The sequence below is a fragment of the Melospiza georgiana genome, chromosome 2 (genome assembly GCF_028018845.1).
Source record: "Melospiza georgiana isolate bMelGeo1 chromosome 2, bMelGeo1.pri, whole genome shotgun sequence".
In the NCBI taxonomy this organism is placed as follows: Eukaryota; Metazoa; Chordata; class Aves; order Passeriformes; family Passerellidae; genus Melospiza; species Melospiza georgiana.
This window is the reverse complement of record NC_080431.1, coordinates 62,507,226-62,531,759: the sequence shown is the minus strand read 5'-3', so window position 1 is coordinate 62,531,759 and position 24,534 is coordinate 62,507,226. Positions and strand designations below refer to the sequence as shown.

Here is a 24,534-nt window from a genome sequence, read left to right as displayed (position 1 = left end):
AAAGGCAAGGTAATGAAGTTCATCATTAAAAGACTGCATTTATACAAAAACATCCCTACTCTCTGGATAAAGTGAGTGAAAGAAAACTCTTTCAGTATAACAATACAGTAGTAAACACAGGAGTGTGCAGGGCAAGGGTCATGGAGAGGAAGGGGCATTATTACGTTATCAAAGAAAAGATGCAGTTTATACAGTTATTCTGTTGCTACTCACTGTATTGGGTACATATGGCAATCCATAAACTTTCTCCTGTGTTTCCTTTAAAATTTCTGTGGTTGACTTTTTTAGAGGGTGTTTACCATGGTAGATTTGGTCCAAGACAGCATAAAAAACCTGAAGAGAGAAAACACAATTGTCTTTGGCACATGTTATTGGCATATGAAAACCAAAAAAGACACAAAGAAAAGAACATGAGAGATGGACTAGGGAGAGGGAATAGTTTAAATATATATGGTTTGGAAATCTTCTATAATTAGCATGACATACTAATGTTATACGAGGAGAGAAACAGATTTTTGGAGTTCATCAACCACCACCATCATGACCTTTCATAAATCCATGTTTATGTCATTTATCACACTGGGAGCACTAAACTGCACCTTTTAAAAAAGTTAAGATCTGTCCCTAAGGTCCTCCAGCAATTCCCCTTTTCAAGAAAAGTATTTTTAAATTTCTATTTTGAAGTTATTTAAGTGGACACTGCAAAATAAGCTATTTCAAGATGTGTACATGCAGCCATGAGAACACCTCACCCCTGCAGGGGCAACTTATGGCTTAGGCAGCGAACATAAGAATTATGTTAAGAATATGACAGAATCAATGAGGTTGGAAAAGGCCTCCAAGATTATCAAGTCCAACCTTTGACCTAAAAGCACCATGCCCACTACACAGAGCTGTAAACACTACTGAGCTTCTGTCAGAGCCCTGCAACAGGGTAGTAACCAAGGCCAATCTTTCCTTTATTTTAGCTCTCACCATCAGAGCAATAAATTGCTTAAGTGTAAGCTTAGCTGAGAGCACACTGCACCAGGAGGGTACTGTGCCAGAAGTAAGAGCTGATCCATAAGGAATTTTTATGCATGTGAACTACAGCAGAATGCAGGTGCATGACCATATAACTGAGGTGTTCAGAGAGTGGGAAAGCAGCACCATTAAAAAGACTTTCCAAGCAAAGACAGCAAGGCAGAGTCTCTGGAATGGTAAGAAAAAACATGAAAGAGGCATGGACAGAGGAAATTATTGCAGCCTTTTTTTTGGTATGAAGATTTTTTTAGTATGAAGTATTTTGTAGAAGTGCAAGGAAGACAGAGGACACCCACTGCTTTACAACATGAGACATTTTTAAGTAGTTTGATCAATCCAGATGCTCAAGGGAAGAGATCAGGTCATCCTGTAATCAGCACACTTCATAGCAAAGTTGACAATAAGGAGCCTCAAAAAGCTTTTTTGCAAGGAATTAAGCAAATAATTTGGCTAGAGATTCAGGCCCAGTCACACTCCTATAATGTGCAATACCATCCCCAACGACATAAACACACTGTTCCAGGAACTATAACCATGAAATTTTATGAAAAAAAAAAAGTTGTTTGGATGTTTTATGTTACCTAATTAACAAAACTCCTTGAACCTCAGAAAAGATTCTTTATTATGAAATGTTAGTACAAATAATTCTGAATTCCTTAACAATTTATCAGAATTCAGAATATTTTTATTTGTTCTGGATACAACATGTAGTTTCACCAAAAATGTGACCGTTTCTAGAAGAGTATAATCCTTCTGTTTGAATAAGCTGTCTTCTAACATACAGAATTCTGATAAACCCTTTGACAGTCTCTCTTGGCAAATAACAAGACATTGGGGTTTTTTTTCCAAGAAAAACTGAATGTTATAAGCAGGGGGGGTGAATAAACTGTGACTTGCAGGAGCTACTCATAGATTTCCTGCTTGCTCCTCATTAGCCATGGCTAAGGAGGAGAAGAGATGTCAGTAAGACTCAACTCACACAATCACCCATTAATGACACTGCAAGTTTTATGTCTCAGGTAGCAACACTGAACAAGACATGTAAGCACTCAACATTGTCCATCTACTAACACAGAGTAGCCAGAAAGCATCTGTTTAGACTAAAAATATACAGAGAAATCTACACTAGACTGCAAAAATACTTTACTCTTATTTATCTGAGAAGAGAAAGAGACTTTACAACGGCTTTGCATTCCCAGTCACTAGAATCCCATTCTTTTTTTTTTTTTTTTAACAAAAGCTACAGGTTTATGACAGCAAGGGCAACTAAGAGTATGACCCGCAGTAAGTACCATGAATAGACCTGAAAATTACCTCATGTAATAGTCCTAAAAAGGTCACTTTCTCCTGTCACCTTAGACCTTTTTAACTCTGCAGTAGTCATTTCACACTAACTTCCCCTCTCCTCTCTACAAAATCCAAATCAAACATGAGGAACTTCAGCATCTGACAACAGACTTTAGCTTCAAGCCTCAGCACAGCCTTGATCCTCTTTTTCCTATCTCCCATCTTTGTCTGGACCAGTCTGCAGTTGCTCTTCAGTGTTCTTCACAAGATGGGGGAACTGCATCTGCACTGCAGGAGACCTTCTCTAAAGTAAAATTTGGAGTGAAGTAGTTTGTGGTCAAGGAGCAAAAGCTCAACTCACAGCTAGGAAGTGGGGAAATGTCAAAGAAAGGCCAGTGAAATGTTCTGTCTAAAGAACAATGTGGTGACAGGGAAATGAGTCACTGAAGTCAGCTATAAGTTCTCCCTTGATCCTGGCACATGTACAGTGTGGGAAGAAAGCTGTGAGCCAGGCCACCTGGACAGCACGGTTAAAAAAACCATCCCTGAAAATAAACTTGGATGAACTTTATACCCACAATGCATTTCCATCTACAAACCACAGTTCTGTGTGTTTACAGAGGCCTTTGAAATGGGAATGGGAAACACATCCCAGGACCACAGGATTTTAGATGATACTGCTGAGAAGCAAGCTAATACTTAATATCAAGCAGTAGACAGAAGATGATTTCTAATTTCAGTAAAACGCATTTCTCAAAATATGTAAAAAAATAAAAATGCCATCAAATGCTCATTAATTTTCATACTGTCTCTCTGTTTTGCACTTACATTGGTATTTATTAGTTTCACTTGATTCCAGTTCTTTCTAGCTCCTTGTCTGCTTAATAGCATTAATATGCACACACTCAGGCATTTTCCAGTGAAGGTACTACTGACTGAAAGACTCTGGGACTCAATCTGCCTGGCAAAAGCCTTAGGAGATGTATGGACTCTCCTATCTTTCCTTCTGAGTAACTGATTACACCACCTAAAAGAAAATTCAGAGGTATTACAGTTATGAAAAAGCAGCAATATTTCTTACTTTCATGTGCCAATAGACTTATTTCCTGAACAGACCACAGAGGAACAACTTCCAGGTGTATTCCACACTGCTGGAATATTTGTCAGCATTTTTTCTACTTTTAAAGGTCAAATATAGCTAACATAGCATCTAGCCATCAATACAGAATATAGTCTTTGCAAAGTCTGAAGGAACAGTATTAGAATCATCATTCACAGTATTTTCAGGTATACAGCTAGCAGCATGTATATATTTTGGCATCTGGAAATTAAAATATATGTTGCTTCAATTAATTATTATACTTTTTAATTTGCATGACTTACAATATGCATTTCTAAAATGGAATATTAAATTTGTATTTGCCGTGTAGTCAACTTCTCTGGGACATTTTTGAATTATTCAACAGAATAGCTCTGCCAATTTGTCTCTTTGAAATGAGCGCACACTTCTGCAGGTTTTACACCTGGCATCTCCAAAAACATAGTGCTGAAAGTAGGAAATGAATAATATTATTCAGAATGGCATTGTGGTCATTTGGCATGTGTTGAAACTAGTTTAACTTAATTTACACAAGAAAAATTTGATGGCAAGCAGCCTGCTAAATCACTGCCAGCAGCAGTCAATCATTAGGCACCCACGGGAACTTGAGCCCACCAGAAGTGGGTGTTCTTGAGCCACAGGCTGTGGAATGACTCCAAGACAGACTCTAAAGAGGCCCAGGGAACAGCTGAGGGCCAACAACAGCAGGGACATTGCACAGCCCCACCACAAGCAACTGATGCAATCACTTCTCCTTTTGGAATACTCTCTCCTGCACCACAGAACACGGAGGCCATGTCACTTGTGAATATATTTGTGACTTATACTGCTCGATATCTGAGCCCATTCAGCCTCCACAATGCCAACTTGGTCTCAAACCTTGACAAAATCATAGCAAGTACATGTAAAAGGTTGAAAGAAATCTGTCAGACTGATACGTAGCTGTTATGGACAGAGATGCCAGAAAAGAAAGGGTGCAGGTCAAAGGAGCTCCTCAACACTTTGGTGGTTACTAATCTGTACACGTGCTGTGCCACCCATGAGTAAAAGTCCACAATTAAGCATTCAAAGTATAAATTTTATTTCAATCCGGAATTTTTTTCCCCAATAGAAACCTCCTGTAATAATTATTTATATTCTGGCCCACATTCTTTCTGGATTATCAGACATGTCTATGAGAATCTTTCAAAGCCAGCAGTATGCATTTTAAAATCAGACCTGTAGAGAGAGTGCAGTTATATTTTCATGTCACAGAGGTATAGGCATAGGTAGCACCTGCCCAGCCAGCATTGGCTGCTGACAGCCAGCACTGCACTGAAAGCACAATTCAAAAGTCCAATTCAAAAGCTCATTACATTTAACTAAGGAAAAATACATGTATACACTGAAAACAGTGTTCAGTCTGGCTTTGACTAGTGTAAATGACACGTATACAGCTTACAGGTCCACACTCGAGGCTTCTGATTAGTTTAAAATCTTCCATGTAACTGCACAGAGAAAACTGCAAATATTGACGTTTCTCTTTCAGATCAACCTCATTAACCAGCCCAACTCCTGTTTCTAGACAGGGTTGTGATCATTTGGCCACTTCTCAAAGGAAGACGTACCAAAGATCTCTAAATTTGTTCCTTTCCCATCTCAGCAACTAACCTTCACTAAGGTACTAGCAGAGTTATCTCACCTAAACACCAGGTTAATTGCAGAAGGAAAAACTATACGCTTTGCGCTTAAAGAAAAACAAAGAAGAAAACAAAATCAAACAGCAAAATCTTGTAGCACACTAAGCACAGCCAAATGCTTACTGGATGCTAAAGCTACTGTACACATCTGAGAACTGCTATTGCAGGACTGAAAATGGCCAAATACCATTTTAGACAGAAATCTGATTTCCTTTACTTCCTTTGAAGAACAGCATCACTGGTTGTTTACAGAAATTACTGATCAATCACAGCTACCCACAGAAAATAAAGGTTTATGAATTTAGTTACTTTTCCTAACACTATGAGAGAGAAGTCTTACATTCTCACAGCTCAGCCAGCAATTTTGATGTGACAAGTGGCCACTTTCATCTGGAGCTGCAGAAGACAAGGAACTCAAATCACATTCTAGTACATAGATGTGCTGGTTTGATTTTACTGTGATAGCCTGTATCTCCCACTCCTACTATATTTTAATGATCCAAGGTACACAATACTTCCTCTACTTCAAGTTCTCCTTAAATGATTCCATCAACTCAAGAATTCAATCTTAAACTACATTTGGGGATTCTGATAATTCAATGATTTTCAAAAGCTGTGGTTTTCATGATATTTTCCTATAGATAGAAGCATTTAGGTTTAAGCAGCAACAGAGAATATGTGCAGAAAAACAAACATAAAATTAATGTAAGAATTAACTAATTTTCATATACGTAGATAACACATCTACATTAAAATAAAAAATTTGGTCAAAATTATAAAAACAAAAATATGTTCTGTAAGTGCTGAATAGAGAGTTGAAATCAGAAGGCAAAACACATACCTGGAGTTGCATATCAGCTGCAGCACACACCTTTTTGGATTCACACAGTCTTGACACCATGTTTTTTGGTAGTGGCTTGAAAAAAAACAAACAGGTCACATTTAGACTTATTGTTTATTTGTAAATTGTGTTTAAATAGCTAATTCCTAAAAGAGGCTGAAGATACAAAAAAACCCCTCATGGTACTAAAACACATTTGAAGTGCTTTGCATTGAGGAAGGAAATATTTTTCAAACACAGCATTAAATGGCCAATTAAGATATCAGCATTAGTCCACATAGCAAGACAGAAATCACTAAGCAAAATCTGTTTGTTTTTCTATAAATTAATTCCATATTCCCTTATATGCCTGTAAAATATCTATTACTATTTTTAAACATAAAGAACAGACTGGGGCAGTTAAAGCCCTCCCATATCATATAACTCATAATACTGAGCTTAATAATACTGGGTTTTCATAACTTCAACTGAGACAGCATGAGACCTTCTGCCCTAACCCACATAAAAATATTTAGTTGTACTGAACAGTAAATATCTACCCTTTGAAATTTTAAACAAAGTTAAATTTATTCCACATCTATGGCAATAAAATTATCCATGCCACCACATACTGAAAAGTCAGAAACATTTTTCAAGTAATTATAAAAAAACCTTTTGACTTTCCATCCAGATGTCTGCAAAAACATCCAAAGACTTTTTAACGCCACATTTTTAAGAACATCTGTCTACGAATGCGTGACCTTACGCTTCTTCCACCGCTTGCTGAAGTTTTTCAAGATATGTTTTTCCTAACAAACATTTTCTTTTTTTTTTCCCTAGCAGATTCCTTTAGTAAACAAATGGAATATAGTTAAAGTAACTGCATTTTTGCTAAAAAATTAAAAAGGTACTGAAAGTTGTACAACATGTATAGAGTTACGTTTAATATGTAGCATCTCTATGTTATAGAGATGCTAGGTAGTAAACTTGACTCTAAAATCACACCTATGCTTTTATAGTGTGTTGAAGCATTCAAGAAATAATCCAAGAAAGTCTACAGATATGGCAGAGCCATATGTTTAGATTCTATGCAAATTATATGAATTCCAGACAAGCAATGTTCACAGAATAAAGGCCAGCTCTAGAGAAGGTACACCTAAGTGAAGAAATTTTATCAATTGACTCTAGAATCTCAAAGTTGAAGCAGGTAAGAAAAATTCTCTGCTTGTGCAGCTGCTTTATGCAGTACTTGCTAAGGCTTGTAACCTCTTCTCCAAGTCAAAAGTTAGCTAGGTCAAGCATGGTATAGAGCCAGACAATTTAATAAGGCAGAAAATCAAAAGAATCAAGAAGGAAGTAAAAGTAAAATCAAGAAGAAAGTACAGGTCACTCTTATAACCACCTGTTGACAAAAAGGCAAAGGAGAAAAAATATTTATGTCTTTCTTAAATCTATCTGCGTTACTAACCTGGCTCAAAGATTGTGTTGTGATCATAATTCACAAGTCAAATAGAATTTGGCACCAGAAAAACACTGCCAAAATTAGATTAAATTGAAAGAATTTAAGTTGATAAAGAAGTCACCTATTTTTCCCAAAACACCTTTGGGATCTTAAGATTTCAGGGAAGCAGAATTTGACTCCAGAGGGTTTTTCAAAGATCACATCTCCACTCCAAAGTATGTTTCTGTGAATGTCATGCACACAGATACATTCAGGTCTTGAATTGGAGCATGTACTGTTTCAGGCAGTAGAAATTATTCCTCCTTGCTCCATTACAATCTCACACAGTTGCTTAATAAGCAGCTGAATTAATTTAAAAAAAGGTATCAGCATTCTTACTTCACTTCTCCTGAAAGATGAACTCTCTGGTAACACCAGAACAAGGCTGTCATCTTCCTTCTAAAAGAAAGACTTCACAGAGCTTTGCCTAAAACTATGTCATTGAATAACCATTCAATTTTTAAAATTTAAACACTACATGCTTTACTTTGAGTCCACTCTTCTATCCTTCTCCATTAAGTAACTTTAAGATCTTGGAATGAATTTTTCAGTTTTCACGGTGGCTAAAAGAAAAGAATTCTCTGTGTCCCAAAGCATGCTTAACTCCTTATTGTTGTGTAGTAATTGCAACAAATTGTAACTGTACTATCTGTGGGCTTATTCTTTCAATCATGTTAATACAATACTGTCTTTGTAATTCCATCTCTGTGAAAAATGAACTCAGTTCAAATTTGAACAGCTGAAACACTGGCCATTGTTCAAGAGAGCCTCCAAAGACACAAAAGCTTAAAATTATTTAGCTCAGACCTACCATGTATCTCTGCAGTTTACAAATGAAATTAAACAAAATCACAGTGATACAGAATGGCACCCATGCCCCAGACTGTCTAAGTGCTGCAATGTCCCCATTTTGGTAAGGCTTGACTTCGTGAGCTTACCTGATTAATCCAACTTTAGTAACTAATAATTACAGTCCTCTCTACTTATTCATTTTATCTCAAGGATTTTTTTTGTTTGAGTCATCTTTTTGATGAAAGGAAAACTAGGCTTGCTACTTTCTTGAAACAAATAGATTTGTTCTGGCCAGCTTTTTCAACTAAGTTCAAAAGACCTGCTCCTTCTGACAGGAGAGTTTGCAAGCTTTGTCACTCCTCAACATTCAACAGCACAACCTTTCAAAAGAGACAGAAAGCAGAGACAAGCTTTCTATAAACTTCAAGATATTTTGGACCAGAACCTCATGATCTACATCTAAATGAGCTCTCATCTTGGAAGATCTGCCCATCAATTTCTTTTCCTGCAATGCTACTAAAATACAATTTTCAACAGTTCAGATGTTTTAATAATCAAAACACCTCTTTCTCTTCCTCTTCCCACAAGCATAAGCACTGATTATAAGTGCAGATCCTCAAAGATGAGTCCTTCTACAACTGACTTTTATAGCAATGGCTCATATGAGATTACACTGGCAAGATTTTCTGATGCAATTATGTTCAGTAGGAATATTACCACCTGAAGTTTCCATGCAAAAACTAGAGCGCAGATGCAGCAATGCCAAAAGAAGGATGCTTTGAAAAATTATCTGCATTGCCTCCAACACAAACTGGGTCAGTAGCAAGTCCACCTTCTGCAAACATCCAGCAGAGCTGTGTGGTGTAGCTGGTGCAGAACACAGCTTTCTAGCATAGAAAAGCTCAGTCTCTTAATTCATAAGAAGAAAATTAATGCATGTTCTCATAGAGAACAACATATTGATTAAATGGTTTCACAATTTTCACATTCTACCTTTTTTGTCCATTTTCCTTACTTCCCCTTGAAAAGGGGATAAAGTGGACTCATTTTTTTCAAATAAATCAAAAACTGGAGAAACAAAAAAAAAAAAAAAAAAAAAAAGAATTTCCTCTTTGCACCACAAAAGAATTAATCAGGGAACAAGCAGAGAAATTAAGCCCCAAAAAGATCTTTGTGAAGTTGAAAATGTAAGAGAGATGGGATTTTAAAGTCGAACTACTTCATAACATATACACAACAGAAAAGATTGCTTCAATCTATTTGTATTTAAATGACAAACATGGAAATTCGATATCAGATTCTTAAAGTCAGCTTAGATGAACCAACATAAGCAAAAGCAGATTTATATATGTTGGATAATGGCTTAAAAATGCATGCATTCTAAAATTTTAAAAAAGCAATTAAAAGGAAGGAATCTAACGCTCTCAAGAGCCACAGAGCAGTTTCAGGCTCTTCTCATCATCCAGCATAATCCATTCTTCAAGACTGGACTTTTACATCAAGCCTCTCTCAATTGCTGTCTGAAAAGGGAAGATTTCACCACCAATAAACAGAAGTAGTTTATGGAAATGCCAAATGGGTCACAATGTCTGGTTCTTAGCTTTTGCACTGAAACTAAACATGGTTTAGATTTGTCAAGTCATTTTGAAAATACAAAGCCATAAATAATGTTCTACAAATCTCTTTCAGATGTTTTAGTGAAGCTCATTCTCTGAACTTGTATGCAATCACATTAACTCCATGCTGTTTAAACACTTCATGAACTTTATAGAGAACAAGAGAACATTACAAAGTCCTATTTCTGTATGTAGATTCAAGTAGATAAATGATCAACACTCCTGAACTGAGTTTAATTCCCAGGTTGCAAAGAGACCTTTCTTAGTGCAATCAATTCTGCAGAAACAATTGCTCTCTTGAAAAGACAAAAAAAAAAAAAAAAAAAGAAAAGAAAAATTACAGAGCAAATTTCTCAGACAGTATCTATTAAACAGAAGTTAGATAGCATATTTTCCTAATTGTTCAATGGAGGCAAACATATTTCTACTTCCATAATACTGAAATGCACTGAATGCTTAGTACTGGATAAGAAGCTCCAATGAAGTATAACACTACACAACTTAGGAGGAATTTTTGAAATGTCTGTATAAATATAAATCATTCTGTATTACCATGTCTTAAAGTGACCACCAAAAGTCACCTTGCTCCAAAGAGCACTGCTTTCCAAACACCCCACAGAAAGCAGACCCTTGTAACAAACTGATAAAGAAGAACTTCATGTAAGGTTTTAAAGCAGAAATTCATGACTAATAGAATCTAACTAATCCTACTATAATCCTAAATAGAGCAGTATATTTTTCATCACAAAATATTTCACTCACTGCCCTACACTGTGTTAAAAATGGAAATTTTGAAACACTGCAGATAATTTCCATTTATATCCATGATTGGTTATCTGAGCTTTATTTTAAGACAGACTTTAGAGAGTTCAATGACAAATGCTATTTTTGTCATAACTTACCTGTAATGATATTAAATCATTCCAAACAACTTGATTCACACAGAAGTTGTTTACCTACTATACCTTGTAGAAAAAAAAGGCTGAAAGTTTTAAACATGTAATTGGAATCTAGGATATAAGAACCTAGTATTCTTACACAGATTTACATTTATCTTTTTTGCAATGACAATATTAAACTTTTTTCTGAATAACTGAAATTGTACTACGAAAATAACTTTATCCATTGTTTATTTCTACTTTAAACATTATTAATTAATAACACATGTAAAGATGATTCTTTTCCTACAGACATTTTTTTCCTATTTTCAAAATTTTACATTTTTTCCCCTACCTGTCCTGTTTTATAATGCCTTGCAAACTGGTTAACCACTCGATAGTCATTTGCAAAGTACTCCATCAGAATTGAGGGAACTTCAGCAAAATCAGTAGCACATCTGGTTCCTAGAGGTAGAATAATTGTACACATTAGCATCTGCTATTTTCACTAACAAATAGTTAACTCTTCCCAAAAGGTTTTGCAACTTTCAATTTGGACTTTTGGTGAACTTTAATGTTCTTTCATTTATTAAGTCAATATTTTATTTCCATTATTGTACATACTGCCAGAAAAGCTTCATTATAATCCTACACATTTTACTATAAATCACAAAGTAAAACAAAATATTTGAACAGCTGGGCGAGGCACCTTATAAAACTCTGGATCACACCCTTTTTAAACTAAACCAGACTGTAGCCAAACTGGCCCTACATGAAACACCAAATCTATTTAAGTGTCCTAAACCTAAATTAAACTACAATGTAAATAAAACTCTGCCTTAATCCCATTCACAGTTACAAGTTTTAGCTTCCATCTGTTTGCTGAGCTTTCTTATGCTTTACATTAACCTCGCTTTATGACACCAAGTCATTCACTCAGAGAACACTCTTGCAGATTGAAGACGTGTTCTATGTACGCGCAATGAGGTAATATCTCAGCTGTTACTATTTTCAAAAAGCCCTTTACCAAAAACCTTATTTACGCTAATCTTTATCAGCATCTTACCCAATGGAAGTGACTAAAAAGTGTAACACATTGCCAAATCAAAGCTGAATTTCTAATTTCTATATTAAAGTTAGCAATGGAAAAGTTGTTGCTTTCATAACGGACCCACTGGGTCACCACCTCTATCCTGGTCTACCAGAAACAATGCCAACATTCAGAATCAGTCTTAAATCTCAGTCTGCTTTTACTATTATTTGAAGACTCGTTTTTAAAATCACTCCTTTGACCTCTACAAACCTTTCTCTAATGTTATTCTTAACTTATAATCTGTTTACACTCAGTGATTCAGACAGATAATGCTCTTTATTACAAATACCATTTATCACACTGGTTTTTACCTACTAAATAGAGGGAAACTATATTCTCTCTGAGCATCATTATCCAAAGGCAAGATAAAGTCTAAGAAACTATCCATTCTAGTTCTCTGTACCTGCTGCAGTTTGAATTCACCTTCAGACTAGACACACAAAATGAACATGCCCAAACACTGCATGAGGTTTCACCAGTACCTTCACCATTCTAATAGCTACTGCTGTTAGATACAGCTCTGATGTAATTTCAAATCACACTGGACCTTTTCACAGACACATCAGCTATATGCACTTCTGCACTGACACATGAATCTGTGATTCTGTTTGTGCATCACTGCTGAAAAATCCATTTGGTAGCAAAAATTCTCCTTATAGTCTGAAAATGCATGATCTGCACAGTGCAGTTTTGGATTAAAGAAAAGTAAGGCAAGAGACAGCAGGAAAGATGTCAAATTATTCAGCTCATCTCAACTAGAATGTCAATTTTTTTTGTGCTCACAATAGCTTGTAGTCATATTGTTTCCATACTTTACCACCCTTGTGTTCCATGAGAGCAGACAGTCCCTAACAGACATCCCTGTGACAAGCCCTTTGATTTTTACACATTCCAAATCCATTAAAAAAGGATTCTCTGCAGAAACAACAGCACTGACCTCCAACCTCCAATGCTGCTTTTGCAATGCTAGATCTGGAGTGAAATCCTCTGGGATGCAAGACTGCCTGGAGCTAAGGCAACACAGAAACCATACACAGGGACTCCTGGAAAATCTGAGCCTCACAATTAGCCACTTCCTGCCCCTTCAAGGGTCTGACATGCAGAAACACATGATTCAGCACAAGAGGAGAACTCACACCAAAGTGGTTATTTTGGGCATATAAGTATTCCTGTAGCTCAAGATGAGCAAGCCTATATGAGTGGAAGGAGTGGGGGAGAGCCCTTAGCTGTCCCAAAGATTATACAGAGCTTATACTCAAGGAATTATGCAGTGTTCATCTGTTTTAACAATGTCTAGTAGTGACATAGTTATAAAATAGATCAGTCAACTTTAATTTTAAATTGACAACTTAAAAAAAAGAGTATTTTGCCACTGGGTGCAAAGGTATCTACTGATAAAATATTAACTCAACATTAACACTCCTTTGTATCATTAGCATAAAAATGGTAAAAGATATTAAAAAACTAATTCTTCAGACAAGGGATTCACAATCTCACCTGTTTTGTAGCTTGGTTTTTATTTTCTAGTAAGTAAATATCTACTGCACTTGAGATTTCCAGCACACTATTATAGAAAAGAATATACCAAGCTGTCCGCTGTTAAAAAAAGTAGCATGCCAAGCAGCCTTAGCCAGCATGGGTGTTTGACCTGTTTGCCACAACTGCAGAAGGCTATAGAAGCCAGAGACCTGTCAGACCCTCACTACTCTTTGCAAGACCTAATTCACTCATTTTCCTTCATTCATTTTCCTAAGTCATTTCCAACCCAGGATTCAATGTGGTTTTACAGTAGGTACAACCTATTTCCCAACCTCCAACGACTCCAATGATTATGAAATCCACATAAGACAAACTTGAAAGAGTGGATAGCACCAACAGAATAAAGATTAACAGTGCATAGAAAAGAGATACAAACACCTAATTCGTATTAGAACAAGAATATTCAGATGTTGTTTGGTTGAGTTTTACATAATATCTGCAGATTCGATACTGTATTCTCAAATCATCAAGGGTATAGAACTATTAAATGACAACCAGTTTTGATTCATACTCTTTTTATTCTTTTGTTCTGTTCTATCTTCTTTAATTTTTTCTTAATCTACACCCTTTTTCTGGAAATTAAACATTTCACTAAAACAAAAAAATCTCGACTATAGCTTTCTTACCAGTGACATGTTGGTAACGAGTTCTCCCCAGCATAGAATGCATAGCATGACCCATTTCATGGAACAGATTCTCCATCATGCCAGGACTCAGTAGCGTTGGTGCACCCCTTGCTGAATTGGGAAGGCTCAGCATAAGAACAACTACAGGTAGCTGGTACTCTCCATTTTCCTTTAGCCTGCCTCCTCGAACTGTAAAGTGACAGTCCTTTTCAAGGTAAAAACAAACATGGACAGCCAATGTCATTATATCAGTGATATTAAAACAATGATTAAATTAAACTAAACTGTTCAATCAAATCAGAACATATACTCAGCTACACAAGTAGAATTCAGTACTGCTACTGAACAACACTGTTCCTCCATCCTTACCATATACCTCAAATTCATAAAGAAATTACTTTATTCCATAAAGGAAAGGCTGTGTTGCTTCTAGAAAATAAAATTATTTCTTTATGTTTTAGAATTATCCAAACCGTTGAAACTTTCTAACAGGTATCACTAGTGACAAGAAATTTACTGATGTGTCAAATCCATAATGTACAGATTAAATTCTCTCCTCAACCTTCAGCAGTAACTTCTGTATAAAGTATACCACACAGCACTACTAGTATATTGTGAATTGCTAGCAAAAGAGTTATATATTTAACTAATGTAGATTTAAAGTTTGTCCACTCATTACCTCACTAAAGGTGGCAATTTGCAGATGCTTCTACTGAGTGAAGTGTCTACTGTTCTGCATCCTATTGCAAATATACTGGCACTAGGTAGTGACTGAGCCACAACAGTTAGAACCAGCTACAGTTTTAAAGAGAATTTAGAATAAAATTAGTTGAGTATAAAGATTAGTAAGTATAAATGTCAGATTGTTTCTGTTTGTAAACAGTAGGCCAGAAAACAAGTGTTTCAACATCTACCATTTCTCTAAACAGAGTTCTCTAAACATTTTGTAACACTTCTTATTTTGTGCCACAGAGTCTGAGCTCAGCCTATTGGTTTTTTTTTAAATGAAAGCTTGCCCTAAAAAATATTTTACCTAAACCCACACATGAAGTTACAGATATTCTCTGTTTAAATTTATTTTAACATGAGGAAAGTTTTACTAAATTTATATTGAATGCAAATAACACTAATGCTACAGTTATTACTTATATAAAACCCAAGCTGAAGTCAGATCATAAATGTTACCTGATGTGGTTTATCAGGTCGCTGGAAGAAGTCACAATAGATGTACCCTAGCAAACCTTCAGTTTCGTGAACAACAGCCTGAAGAAAAAAAAGGTGTAATTTCCATAGTGAAAGCACTGATATTGTGCAAATTGAAGACGTAATATTCAAATCCCAAGACTTATAATGAAGAAATAACAAACAAACTGGGAATAATTAATATAAAATCTGTTCTTAATTTTAATTGAAAATAAATATATGGACAAAATTCACATCTTGTATCTCAAACTACAGACATTTCTGCATTTCACTGAAAACTAGCTAGTCACAGATTAGTATTAAAAGTACTTTCTGTGTTCAAAAAGCCCACAAATGACAAACAGAAGTGATTTAACACAGAAATAAAAACAGAAAGAGTAAGAAGTAATTATAAATTGACCCATAGTATATAAAGAACAGCATCTCTTGCTGGAGGCTGAGGATAGAAGAGCAGTGGAGAAGATCTGGCAATGAATAAATGTAGGAAGACAACAGAGGAACTTGGGAACCTGATGAGTAAACTACTGCCCAAGTTTTGATTTCTACGCTCCCCTAAAAAGAGGACAGAAAAATAAAAATCAATCTCATAGTAAAGACGACTTAAAGAGTTAAAAAAAAAAATGAGGCAAAGACACATGACAGCTAGGACACACACCTCCAGCATTCTAGTCATCTAAGGTCATCTACAAACTGAAACTAAAACTAACAGGGCCCATTCAGAAAGGTGCAACAATAATCTCCAAATAGAAAATGTTTCTGATTCAGGCATCATTGACACAGAGCTATAAAGGCTATAAAATACCAAACATCCAAAAGGCACTTAAAAAGATGATAAAGCTCTTGAGGTCTAACTTCAACTCAAATTAGACAACTAGTTTGTGTTTTTGATAGGCATCCAAATATGTTTTTTTACAAGTTTGATTCATAGCTCACAGGAACACACTATCTTGATTATCTTCCCTTTGGTTTCAGATGCTAGGAACAAGAATACTTACCAACTTTCTAACATCTTCAGACCAAATCTCTCCTCTCTTTGTCTGTTCAGCATAGAGAGAGATCCCTAGGAGCTGACTGAACAAAGAGTTCAAACCTTCCATGCATGCCCCAAGAGAGAAAAATGGACAATACAAGCCAGGATCAATGTTGTACCTAAGGGAATACAAGAATCCCAAAACAGTCAGTCAGCAGAGCTACATAAACTACAGTACTCACCTTCAAGCCACAGAAAGTCACAAAATACACCAGCTCGGCCCAAAGACCCTCAGTGAGCATGTTTGGCTTTATTTTTCAAATAGTGAAACCAAGTTACAGGCACAGTGCTCTGCAGTACCTCAATTATTTCAAATAGAGATACCAAATTCAACAGATGTTGACTATGATTTTGAGAAATGTGGTGAACATGCAGCCCAAACAGACCATGGCAACATGATGGGTGGCCAAGCAGTGGCTTTTGATACTCAAGAGGCCACTGGCACTCAAGTGCCTTTCCAATGCCAAGGCTGCATCGTGTGACTGATCAGAAAAACAAGCTGGCTTTGGCTGTGGTGTAAGCCAAATCCCCAGCTAGGGCAGGAAACCAACTGGTAAGCACTGCTGACTCTGCAGCCTTGCCTTTCACTGCAGCAACAGAAACACCAAGTAGACACAATCACCTCCCACACAAAAATCACACCTCAAGCTCTGGGGACTCTCTTGAACCATGTAGAAAATATCTTACAGCTGCAAGCCACCTGGAAATTTCAGTATGTAACATGGATTTCAAACATGGCCAACACAGCTTCCTGAGCCTAACCTCAACCAACCAGGTTCAAGATGTAGTACAGAAGATACTCATAGGGAGGAAGACATCATACATCTGCATGCATACACAGAATGAATAAAAAATTCAAAAAGGAGTTCAGAGATGTATGCAGTCTGCAGAAGGGTTTACACTCCCTGAGACTCTGACCCTAAAAAGTAAACACACTACAAGTGTATCAAGCAAATAAATGCTTTGCAAAATTACACCTTTCAGCAGCTGATCAGCACCACGCAACTCTTTTGAGACAATAGCAAAATCAGAACTGGAATCTGCTTGTAGCTGTGTGTGCACCCCAAATGGCAAAAAATACTCGTCTCATTTCACATACAAAGCCCAAGCGTTATTTTATGCTATTTTCTAGGGTCTGAGAGTAAACCCTGTTTAACTCTAGACAATCACAGTCACTGGAATTTAAACATGCATCGGCTAGACTACAATAGCTGGACACCAAATATGAGAACCATGCTGGTTTAAGGCCTGGGATCAAAAGGCTTAGTTACAGACCAGCTGTGAAAGCACCAGATAGTCCCTACCCACACACCTACCCTTCCCTCCTTCCCACTCCCACAGAGAAGACATGAAAAAGAAACCCACTGGGGATACTTCATTTGCTGAAGTGCTGCTTACAGCTGCAGCTCTGATTCACTGATGGGCATCACTGAGCTGTGAGGCACAGCAGGGTGGGGTTACTCCTCTAAGCCATGATATAGTGATGTACAAGATTTTGCTTATTTTCACACCACAAATGCAGGAAGCTAAAGTCATGTATTCCATTCTATTTTAAACTATACTAGAACATAGAAAATAAAGCAGATTTTGCTTCTACCATACAAACATAGTTTTTCCAGAACTTCACACTTAAATTCACACACTGCATGCTTCCATGTACATGTTTTCCCTTTTACTCAAAAAGTCATTACACCCAAGGAATAAACATGATATAAATCACTTTAGATCAAGTTAGATAGAAAGACTGAAAGCAAGTCTCTAAAAGAAGGCAGAAGAGATGAGTTAATTTCCATATAACCACAGAAATTTGGAGTACAAAGGACATTGATTGACACAGAGAACTGTCCCTACCACTGCAACATACAGAATTACAGGGTATGTGTTGAATATCCTAAGAATTTTTTAAGTCAGAAATTCTTAAGAATTGAATGCTTTCAACAGTGGCCCTTTTGGGAAAGCTTTAGCAGGTAAATCTCAGATGTCTCCATACTTTTATAGAATCACCCAGTGATTGCCTTCTTGCCAGACTGTTACCATTAACACACCACTAAGTGCTTCAGACCTCCTGATTCTGCTCTGAAGCTCTCCCTGCATACAGACTACAAGACCAGTTAAAACACCCCATCTTTGGCAGCAAATCATAACAACCTCCATAATAGTTTAGAACTGGTTTTTGTCATATCACTTTAAAATCTTGTACTATCATCCCACATGGCACTATGAATAGTAAGCTGTAATTCAAAGAATTGCTTCTTTAACTAATATCTGGCTACAAAAGTACTGTCTCAATACACACCACAGACAAGCTCAAGTGTCTTCACTGCACAAGGGCTCTTTGCAGGGCTTTTTTGCTGAGTGCATTTCAATCAGTCCTGCCAAATCTATGCTTATTTGCAAAGCCTGCACACCCTCCTCCCCCCAGACATCCAGTATCATCCAGGATTCCCGTGCTATTTCCTCCCTGCCCAGTGGGAGAAGAGAGACAAGCGTACAAGGTATTTCAGGAAAGAAACATATGATACAGTACTACAAACACAGACTTCAGTAAATCAAAATTTAACACTACCAACAGCTCACATTCATAACAAAACATCAGATTTTCACAGCTGCAGGAAACTAAAACGTGTTACTCCCAACAGTGAGTTCAGCTGCAGGATAAGAGAACATGAAAACAATAAGAAATTAAAGAATAGCCCCTTGAAAACACTTCATGAAATTAGACAACTTTTACACAAGAAATAAGAAAAATCAAAAGATGTGTAGAGTCTGCTCAAAATTTTCTAAGAGCAGAATTTTTTTTTGATGGACCAGCTAACCCTGGAAACCATTTCCAAGTACATGAAAGACAAGAAAGTCACCAGGAGCAGTCAGTATAGATTCAGCAAAGACAAGTCATGCTTAAAAAGACTTGATAACCTTATATGATGAAATAACTGGCCTGGCAGAAAAGGGGAGAGCAGTGCACATCACCTCCTTGGACTTCAGTAAGCCCTTTGACACTGTCTCCCTAAGATGCTCACAGAGAAGCTGTCAATGTATGGGCTGGATGAGCAGACAGAAAAGTGGCTGAATGGCAGGGCTCAGAGGGTGATCAGTGCCACAAAGGCTGCTTGGAGGCCAAGGACCAGCAGTGTGCTCCAGGGGTCAGTACTTGGTCCAGTCCTGTCCTGTCCAGTCATTGGCAGATAACACCAAACTGTCATCCAAACTGGGAGCAGTGGCCGATATGTCACAGGGTCTTGTTTCCATCCACTGGGACCTTTACAGGCTTACAGGATAAATGAGCTGGCAGGAATTTCAAGAACTTCTCCACTGCACCTGGGGAGAACAACTCCAGGCACCAGTATGTGCTGGGGGACACCCAGACCTAGCAAGAAAGGAGTTTTGCAGACAGCGACCAGGGGGTCCTGGTGGACACCAAGTTAAGCACCAGCTAGTGAGGGACCCTTGCCACAAAGAAGGTGAGCAGCACCTTGGGTGCATTAGGAAGAGCATGGCCAGCAGGCTGGGGGAGGTGACCCTTCTGCTCTACTCAGCACTGTGTCCCGTGTTGAAGTCCTGTGCCCAGTGCTCAGCTCATCAGGAAGAGAGGCACAGCCACACTGTTGTGCCTGGGAAAGAGAAGGCTCAGAGGGATCTTAATAAGGAGTACAAATTCCTGAAGGAAGGGTGCAAAGAGGAGAGAGCCAGGCTTTTCTCAGTGCTGTCCAGTGACAGGACCAGAGGCAATGGGCACAGAAAGGAACACAGGATGTTGCATCTTAACATCAGCAAACATTTTTTCCCCAGTGAGGATTAGCAAGCACTGGCACAGGTTATCCTTAGAAGCTACAAAGTCTTGCGACTTGGAGATACTGAAAAAGGTGCCTGGACATGATCATGGACACTCAGCTCTAGGAGACCCTGCTTTAGCAGGGGGCTGGACCACATGACCTCCAGAGAAAATTTCCAACTCCAACTATTTGTGAAGATGTCATATTGAACCTAGGACTAAGAGCACACAGCTGCAGTATGAGATAGATTCCAGCTTTATCAGAGGAAGACAATGTTTCATACTAAACACAAAGGATTACCACATTCAGTTGAAATACTGGATTAATGTGTTTGCTGGAGGGGTGGAACAAAACAACCTCTGAAACGAAGTTTGATTTCATTTCAGTCAAATACAAAGATATGTACTAGTAGGACAAAGCAATGATATTTCTTCATGGATAGAACAGCTGACACATATATTGCAGGGAGAAGATCAATGCCTACTTCTCATTCTCAGCACTCCTTGAACATGCACAATGTCCCCTTGACCCCACCCCAGGATAAAAAGTATGTGAAGAAGGCCTTCTGATAAATACTTTGTAATATACTGTCACTGTCCAAAGTGGGGAGAGGGGGCGGGGCGGTGGCAGTCTGGAATAGTTCTGTCCTTTGAAAAAAGCATGATACTTATCCACCCCCTCAGAAAAATAGTAGCAACAGACTATAATGCCTTAAGGCAGACTCCACAGAGGAACTAGCCTCCTACTCTGGCTAATGTTTGAAGACGTCACAATCTTGACATTTTGAGTACAATGAGGTCCTGACTAAACAACCGCTTTAACAGAAACTACACAAAGTTAATGTCAGTCCCTTCTGCTAGAACATTGCCAGGATCAAACCTCTCCCACATTTAATGAAAGATGTGTGTTAATGTTCTTCTTGCCAATGGAAAATTGAAAAAAGTTTTGATAAACAACATTTTTTTATAAAGAATGCCAAAACAAAAATGTTTCTACTTCTGATCTCAATTGCCCATTTCTGCCTTGCCTATTACACCAGTGGGCAAAAAAAAAAAATCAAAGCAGAAGATATTGAAAAACCCTCAAATACCACTAGTGTCTTATGCCACAGATTAAATATTTAACTTACTTCTGGACACACCTGGCAGCAGTCAGCAGAGATTATTATACCTTGAGTTATCTAGCATCCACTGTTTGCTAGCCAGTGCAATGTCCTAGGAGTTATGCAGAAAGGAGTTAAAACCCATAATATAGTGCAATTATCACAATCAGATTATAATAACCAATAATACTTCAAAATGAGTACTGGGTAATGAAAAAAAAAAGCTACTCCTCCAAAAAGTGTGTATTACATCTTCAAAAATCTTTGTCTAAATACCCATATATACCCACTAAGCAGTAATCATTCCAGACACCAAAGCACAGATCTAATTCCCAAGTTTTGAATTTGGTCCTACCTCATACATGAACTCTATTTTCACAAATTAAGAACAACCAACTCTAAGTGAAGAAAACCTAACCCCAAAGTTGCACTGATTCCAGGAAAACTTTCTTTTTGGGCTTACTTAGGAACAGCAATTAGCTGAAACCTCAGCTATCTGAAACTGATGTTCTATAACCAAAACCTCAGCTCCTGGAATTAGTACTGATAGATGATCTTGCCTTTCAGTAGCAAGAGCAAGCATATGACTGACTCTTTTCTGAGCCCCCACCTTCAAGATTTAATGCTACTCACTGAAACATAAAATGTGTAACACTAGGTAAGATTAGAAGACAATGGGGAAAAGGGGAAAATTGAAAAGATTTGAACCTTCCCCAAAAGTAAAAATACTCAATGAACAGAACAGGAAATGCTGCAATCTCTACTAGATCTCTAAAACTTAAATCTGGCATATGGGTGTGGGTAGGAAACTATTTGGAAGAGTTTACAAAGTAGATGCTCCCTTGTTGAAGATTCTTGGTTGATTTCAGACACTCAAATGGCAGCAGTCATTATCAACTTCATTGTTTCCAGACGACAAGAAAAAAGCATCTGTTAGCTGGCAAATGATTACCCAATCTCAGTTACTGACAGCTTCATCTCTTAGTGGGACTGCAAGAACACATTTCCCAGGCACAGTATTTTGGCATTCAAATTCATACAAATCTAAAAACACGGTAGCTCATCTTTGGGCAGCAATGGGGACTGTGACTGTGACAGCAATCGAAACATCTCTTCCCTCAGTCCTTTCAAAGAAAATTCTCATGCTGTTAAAGGGTCTCAGGTTGTATCTTCAAAACACACTCTGAGCTGGGCTAGATTTTGTAAAAGACCACATAAAACTTTAAGATGAAGACTTCTCTCAATACACTCCTTTAGCATTTTAAATTGCCCAATAACAAAGACAGAACTTGTCTGTGTAGGATGCAGAGCCTTTTTGAGGGCTGATCCAAGACTGTAAAATTAATTTTTCCTGAAGCTAAAAGGAAAACTCAAAGTTCTCCATCTTCTATCCCAGGTGTATGGTGCTTCTTTGATCCCTATTCTTTCAAACAAGAAACCAAGTGTATTTGTAAATGCAGACTAAAGCTTCCCAACAAAACCCTACCAAAACCAAGGCATTCCTGCCTTGGCAAGAGGTTGGACTAGATTATCTCCAGAGGTCTCTTTCAACTCTAACAATTCTGGGATTCCACCACACATTACTTTTCAATCGACAGAATGAAAGTACAACTTCAGTCAATGAATTAGCTGATATTGACTGACTCTACATGAAAAGGAGCAGAATTTCCAAAGTGCTTTAGCTTAGCCTGCCCTTGAGATGCTCACTAGCCTGAGTAAAGCTATCTTCATAATCTACATGTTAATAAATGCTGATGACCCTACTGTGCATATAATTGTTTTTATTATACTACATGTTAAAGCAGCAACCAAACTAAGACTCACTTTATGCACAATTTTCAAGCTGTTATCTAACTGTAAGCTTGAACAGTTGTACAGCTTTGTGACTTCTATTTAAAACAAATAGTAAAAAATTGAAATAAAACTGCAAGAAGCAGCTGCTTTATTATGAGCACACTCTTTGGCAAGCAGCCTCCACATTTATGCAGACAAGTTATGATTTTATCTCCAACAGGAAGTGCACTCAAGTATTTTTGGGAAAAGAAATCAGAAAGGAAATTATCATGACCCACAATGAACTACACTAACAGGCACTCTGCTACCAGTAAAACTTCTGCTAAGGGTTACTGCTACTAGGAAGAAAGGTTAATGTTCGGGAGACAGACAGCATTTAGTGACAATAACTACTGCAAAGGAGACCTGGAAGACAGGTTCTCTTGTTTGCTGTAATTTGCAGCCCCAGAAGAGCAGACAGACTCTTCTGCACATGGCAGAGTTAAGATCACCAGAAAGACACTGTACTGCTGTCTCCAAAGCTGGCAAACACATGGAAACATGGTTACAGTATTTCCTAAGGAAGAAAAAGGATTCAGGGCAGCTAAGCAAGCCAGTGCAAGAATCAAACACCCTGTCTGGATACCCTTTTGCTTAAAATGTGAGTTCTGGGCCTTAGGATGCCCATGTCACCAGAGAAGGGCAGACACAAACATTATGACACTTTCAAGCTTCATAAGGTACTAGTCAGAGGTAACTAGCACAAGTCTAGAGCTCAGCTATGAGCTCTTGCTTCTTGCTGGAACTTAGGCTTCTCTGTTGCACAGTTGGATCCCAAAAGGATGAAAAGCACAGTACTTTCTATGGGAATTTGCCTTTGAAAATGCAGGCAAAATAGATGGATCTCAGATGGTGTTAACTTTGCAGAGAACTATATACTCCAGTCAAAAAGATTCCTTACCATGTAAGATTTCCTCTAGCATATCCCCAGTAAAAAAAACCACAGGTATGGATTGACTTTTGATATTTGCAATTTGCTCTGCTACAAAAAGATTTTCCCAACTACCCTTGAACTTGAGCACATAAATTTTTCTTACGCCATTATGTGAAACTTAAAGGATCTGAATGTAATTCTGGAAGAACAGGAAAAGGAAATATCAAAACTTCTATCCGTTACAGACATACACACACACCCATCAGAAAACACAATGATCAATCTAAAAGAAGACTTCCTGAAATCAAGGATTTTGTACATGCCTAGATATTAATAATTTATTTTTAAAAGGTTGCTTTTAGTTTTGATGTAGGAAAGATAGCATTTATGTAAAAAAAAGGGGACAGCAACACACATTCACCCTGCATAAATCAGTAACAGCATCAACAAATATATACATGAACTCCTCTACAATGGAAAAGAATATTTTCCTCTGTGCCAAACTTTCAGTTAAACTGCTTTGACTTAAGAAAGATAAAAATCAAGACTCAGAGGTCCCTTTTATTGTAATAATGAACCTTAAATTAATTGTTTCTCTTGTAGAATTGCATAACTCTCATGCTTACATGTCAAAAACTTTGAAAGACTGAGACACAAACTTGAACATAATAGGTTTGCTCTGTATTCATTTTGCATATTGCAGTAACTTAATTCACTCTGAACATCTGATTTCAAATGCCAAAGCATTTGTATTTATAACAAAGCC

At 37.4% G+C, this 24,534-nt stretch overlaps 1 protein-coding gene across 2 annotated transcripts in view; it reads right to left on the bottom strand.

Annotated features, from left to right (window-relative positions):
* MIPEP (mitochondrial intermediate peptidase) overlaps nt 1–24,534 on the bottom strand; it is a 65,608-nt gene that overhangs the window by 21,594 nt on the left and 19,480 nt on the right. For both annotated transcript variants that reach the window (XM_058018780.1, XM_058018781.1), the window contains exons 11-16: nt 16,152–16,305; nt 15,139–15,216; nt 13,954–14,158; nt 11,051–11,160; nt 5,930–6,004; nt 214–333 (exon numbers count right to left, since the gene is read on the bottom strand). In XM_058018780.1, the coding sequence (XP_057874763.1) occupies nt 214–333; nt 5,930–6,004; nt 11,051–11,160; nt 13,954–14,158; nt 15,139–15,216; nt 16,152–16,305 (742 nt within the window). The remainder of the gene's footprint in view (nt 1–213; nt 334–5,929; nt 6,005–11,050; nt 11,161–13,953; nt 14,159–15,138; nt 15,217–16,151; nt 16,306–24,534) is intronic.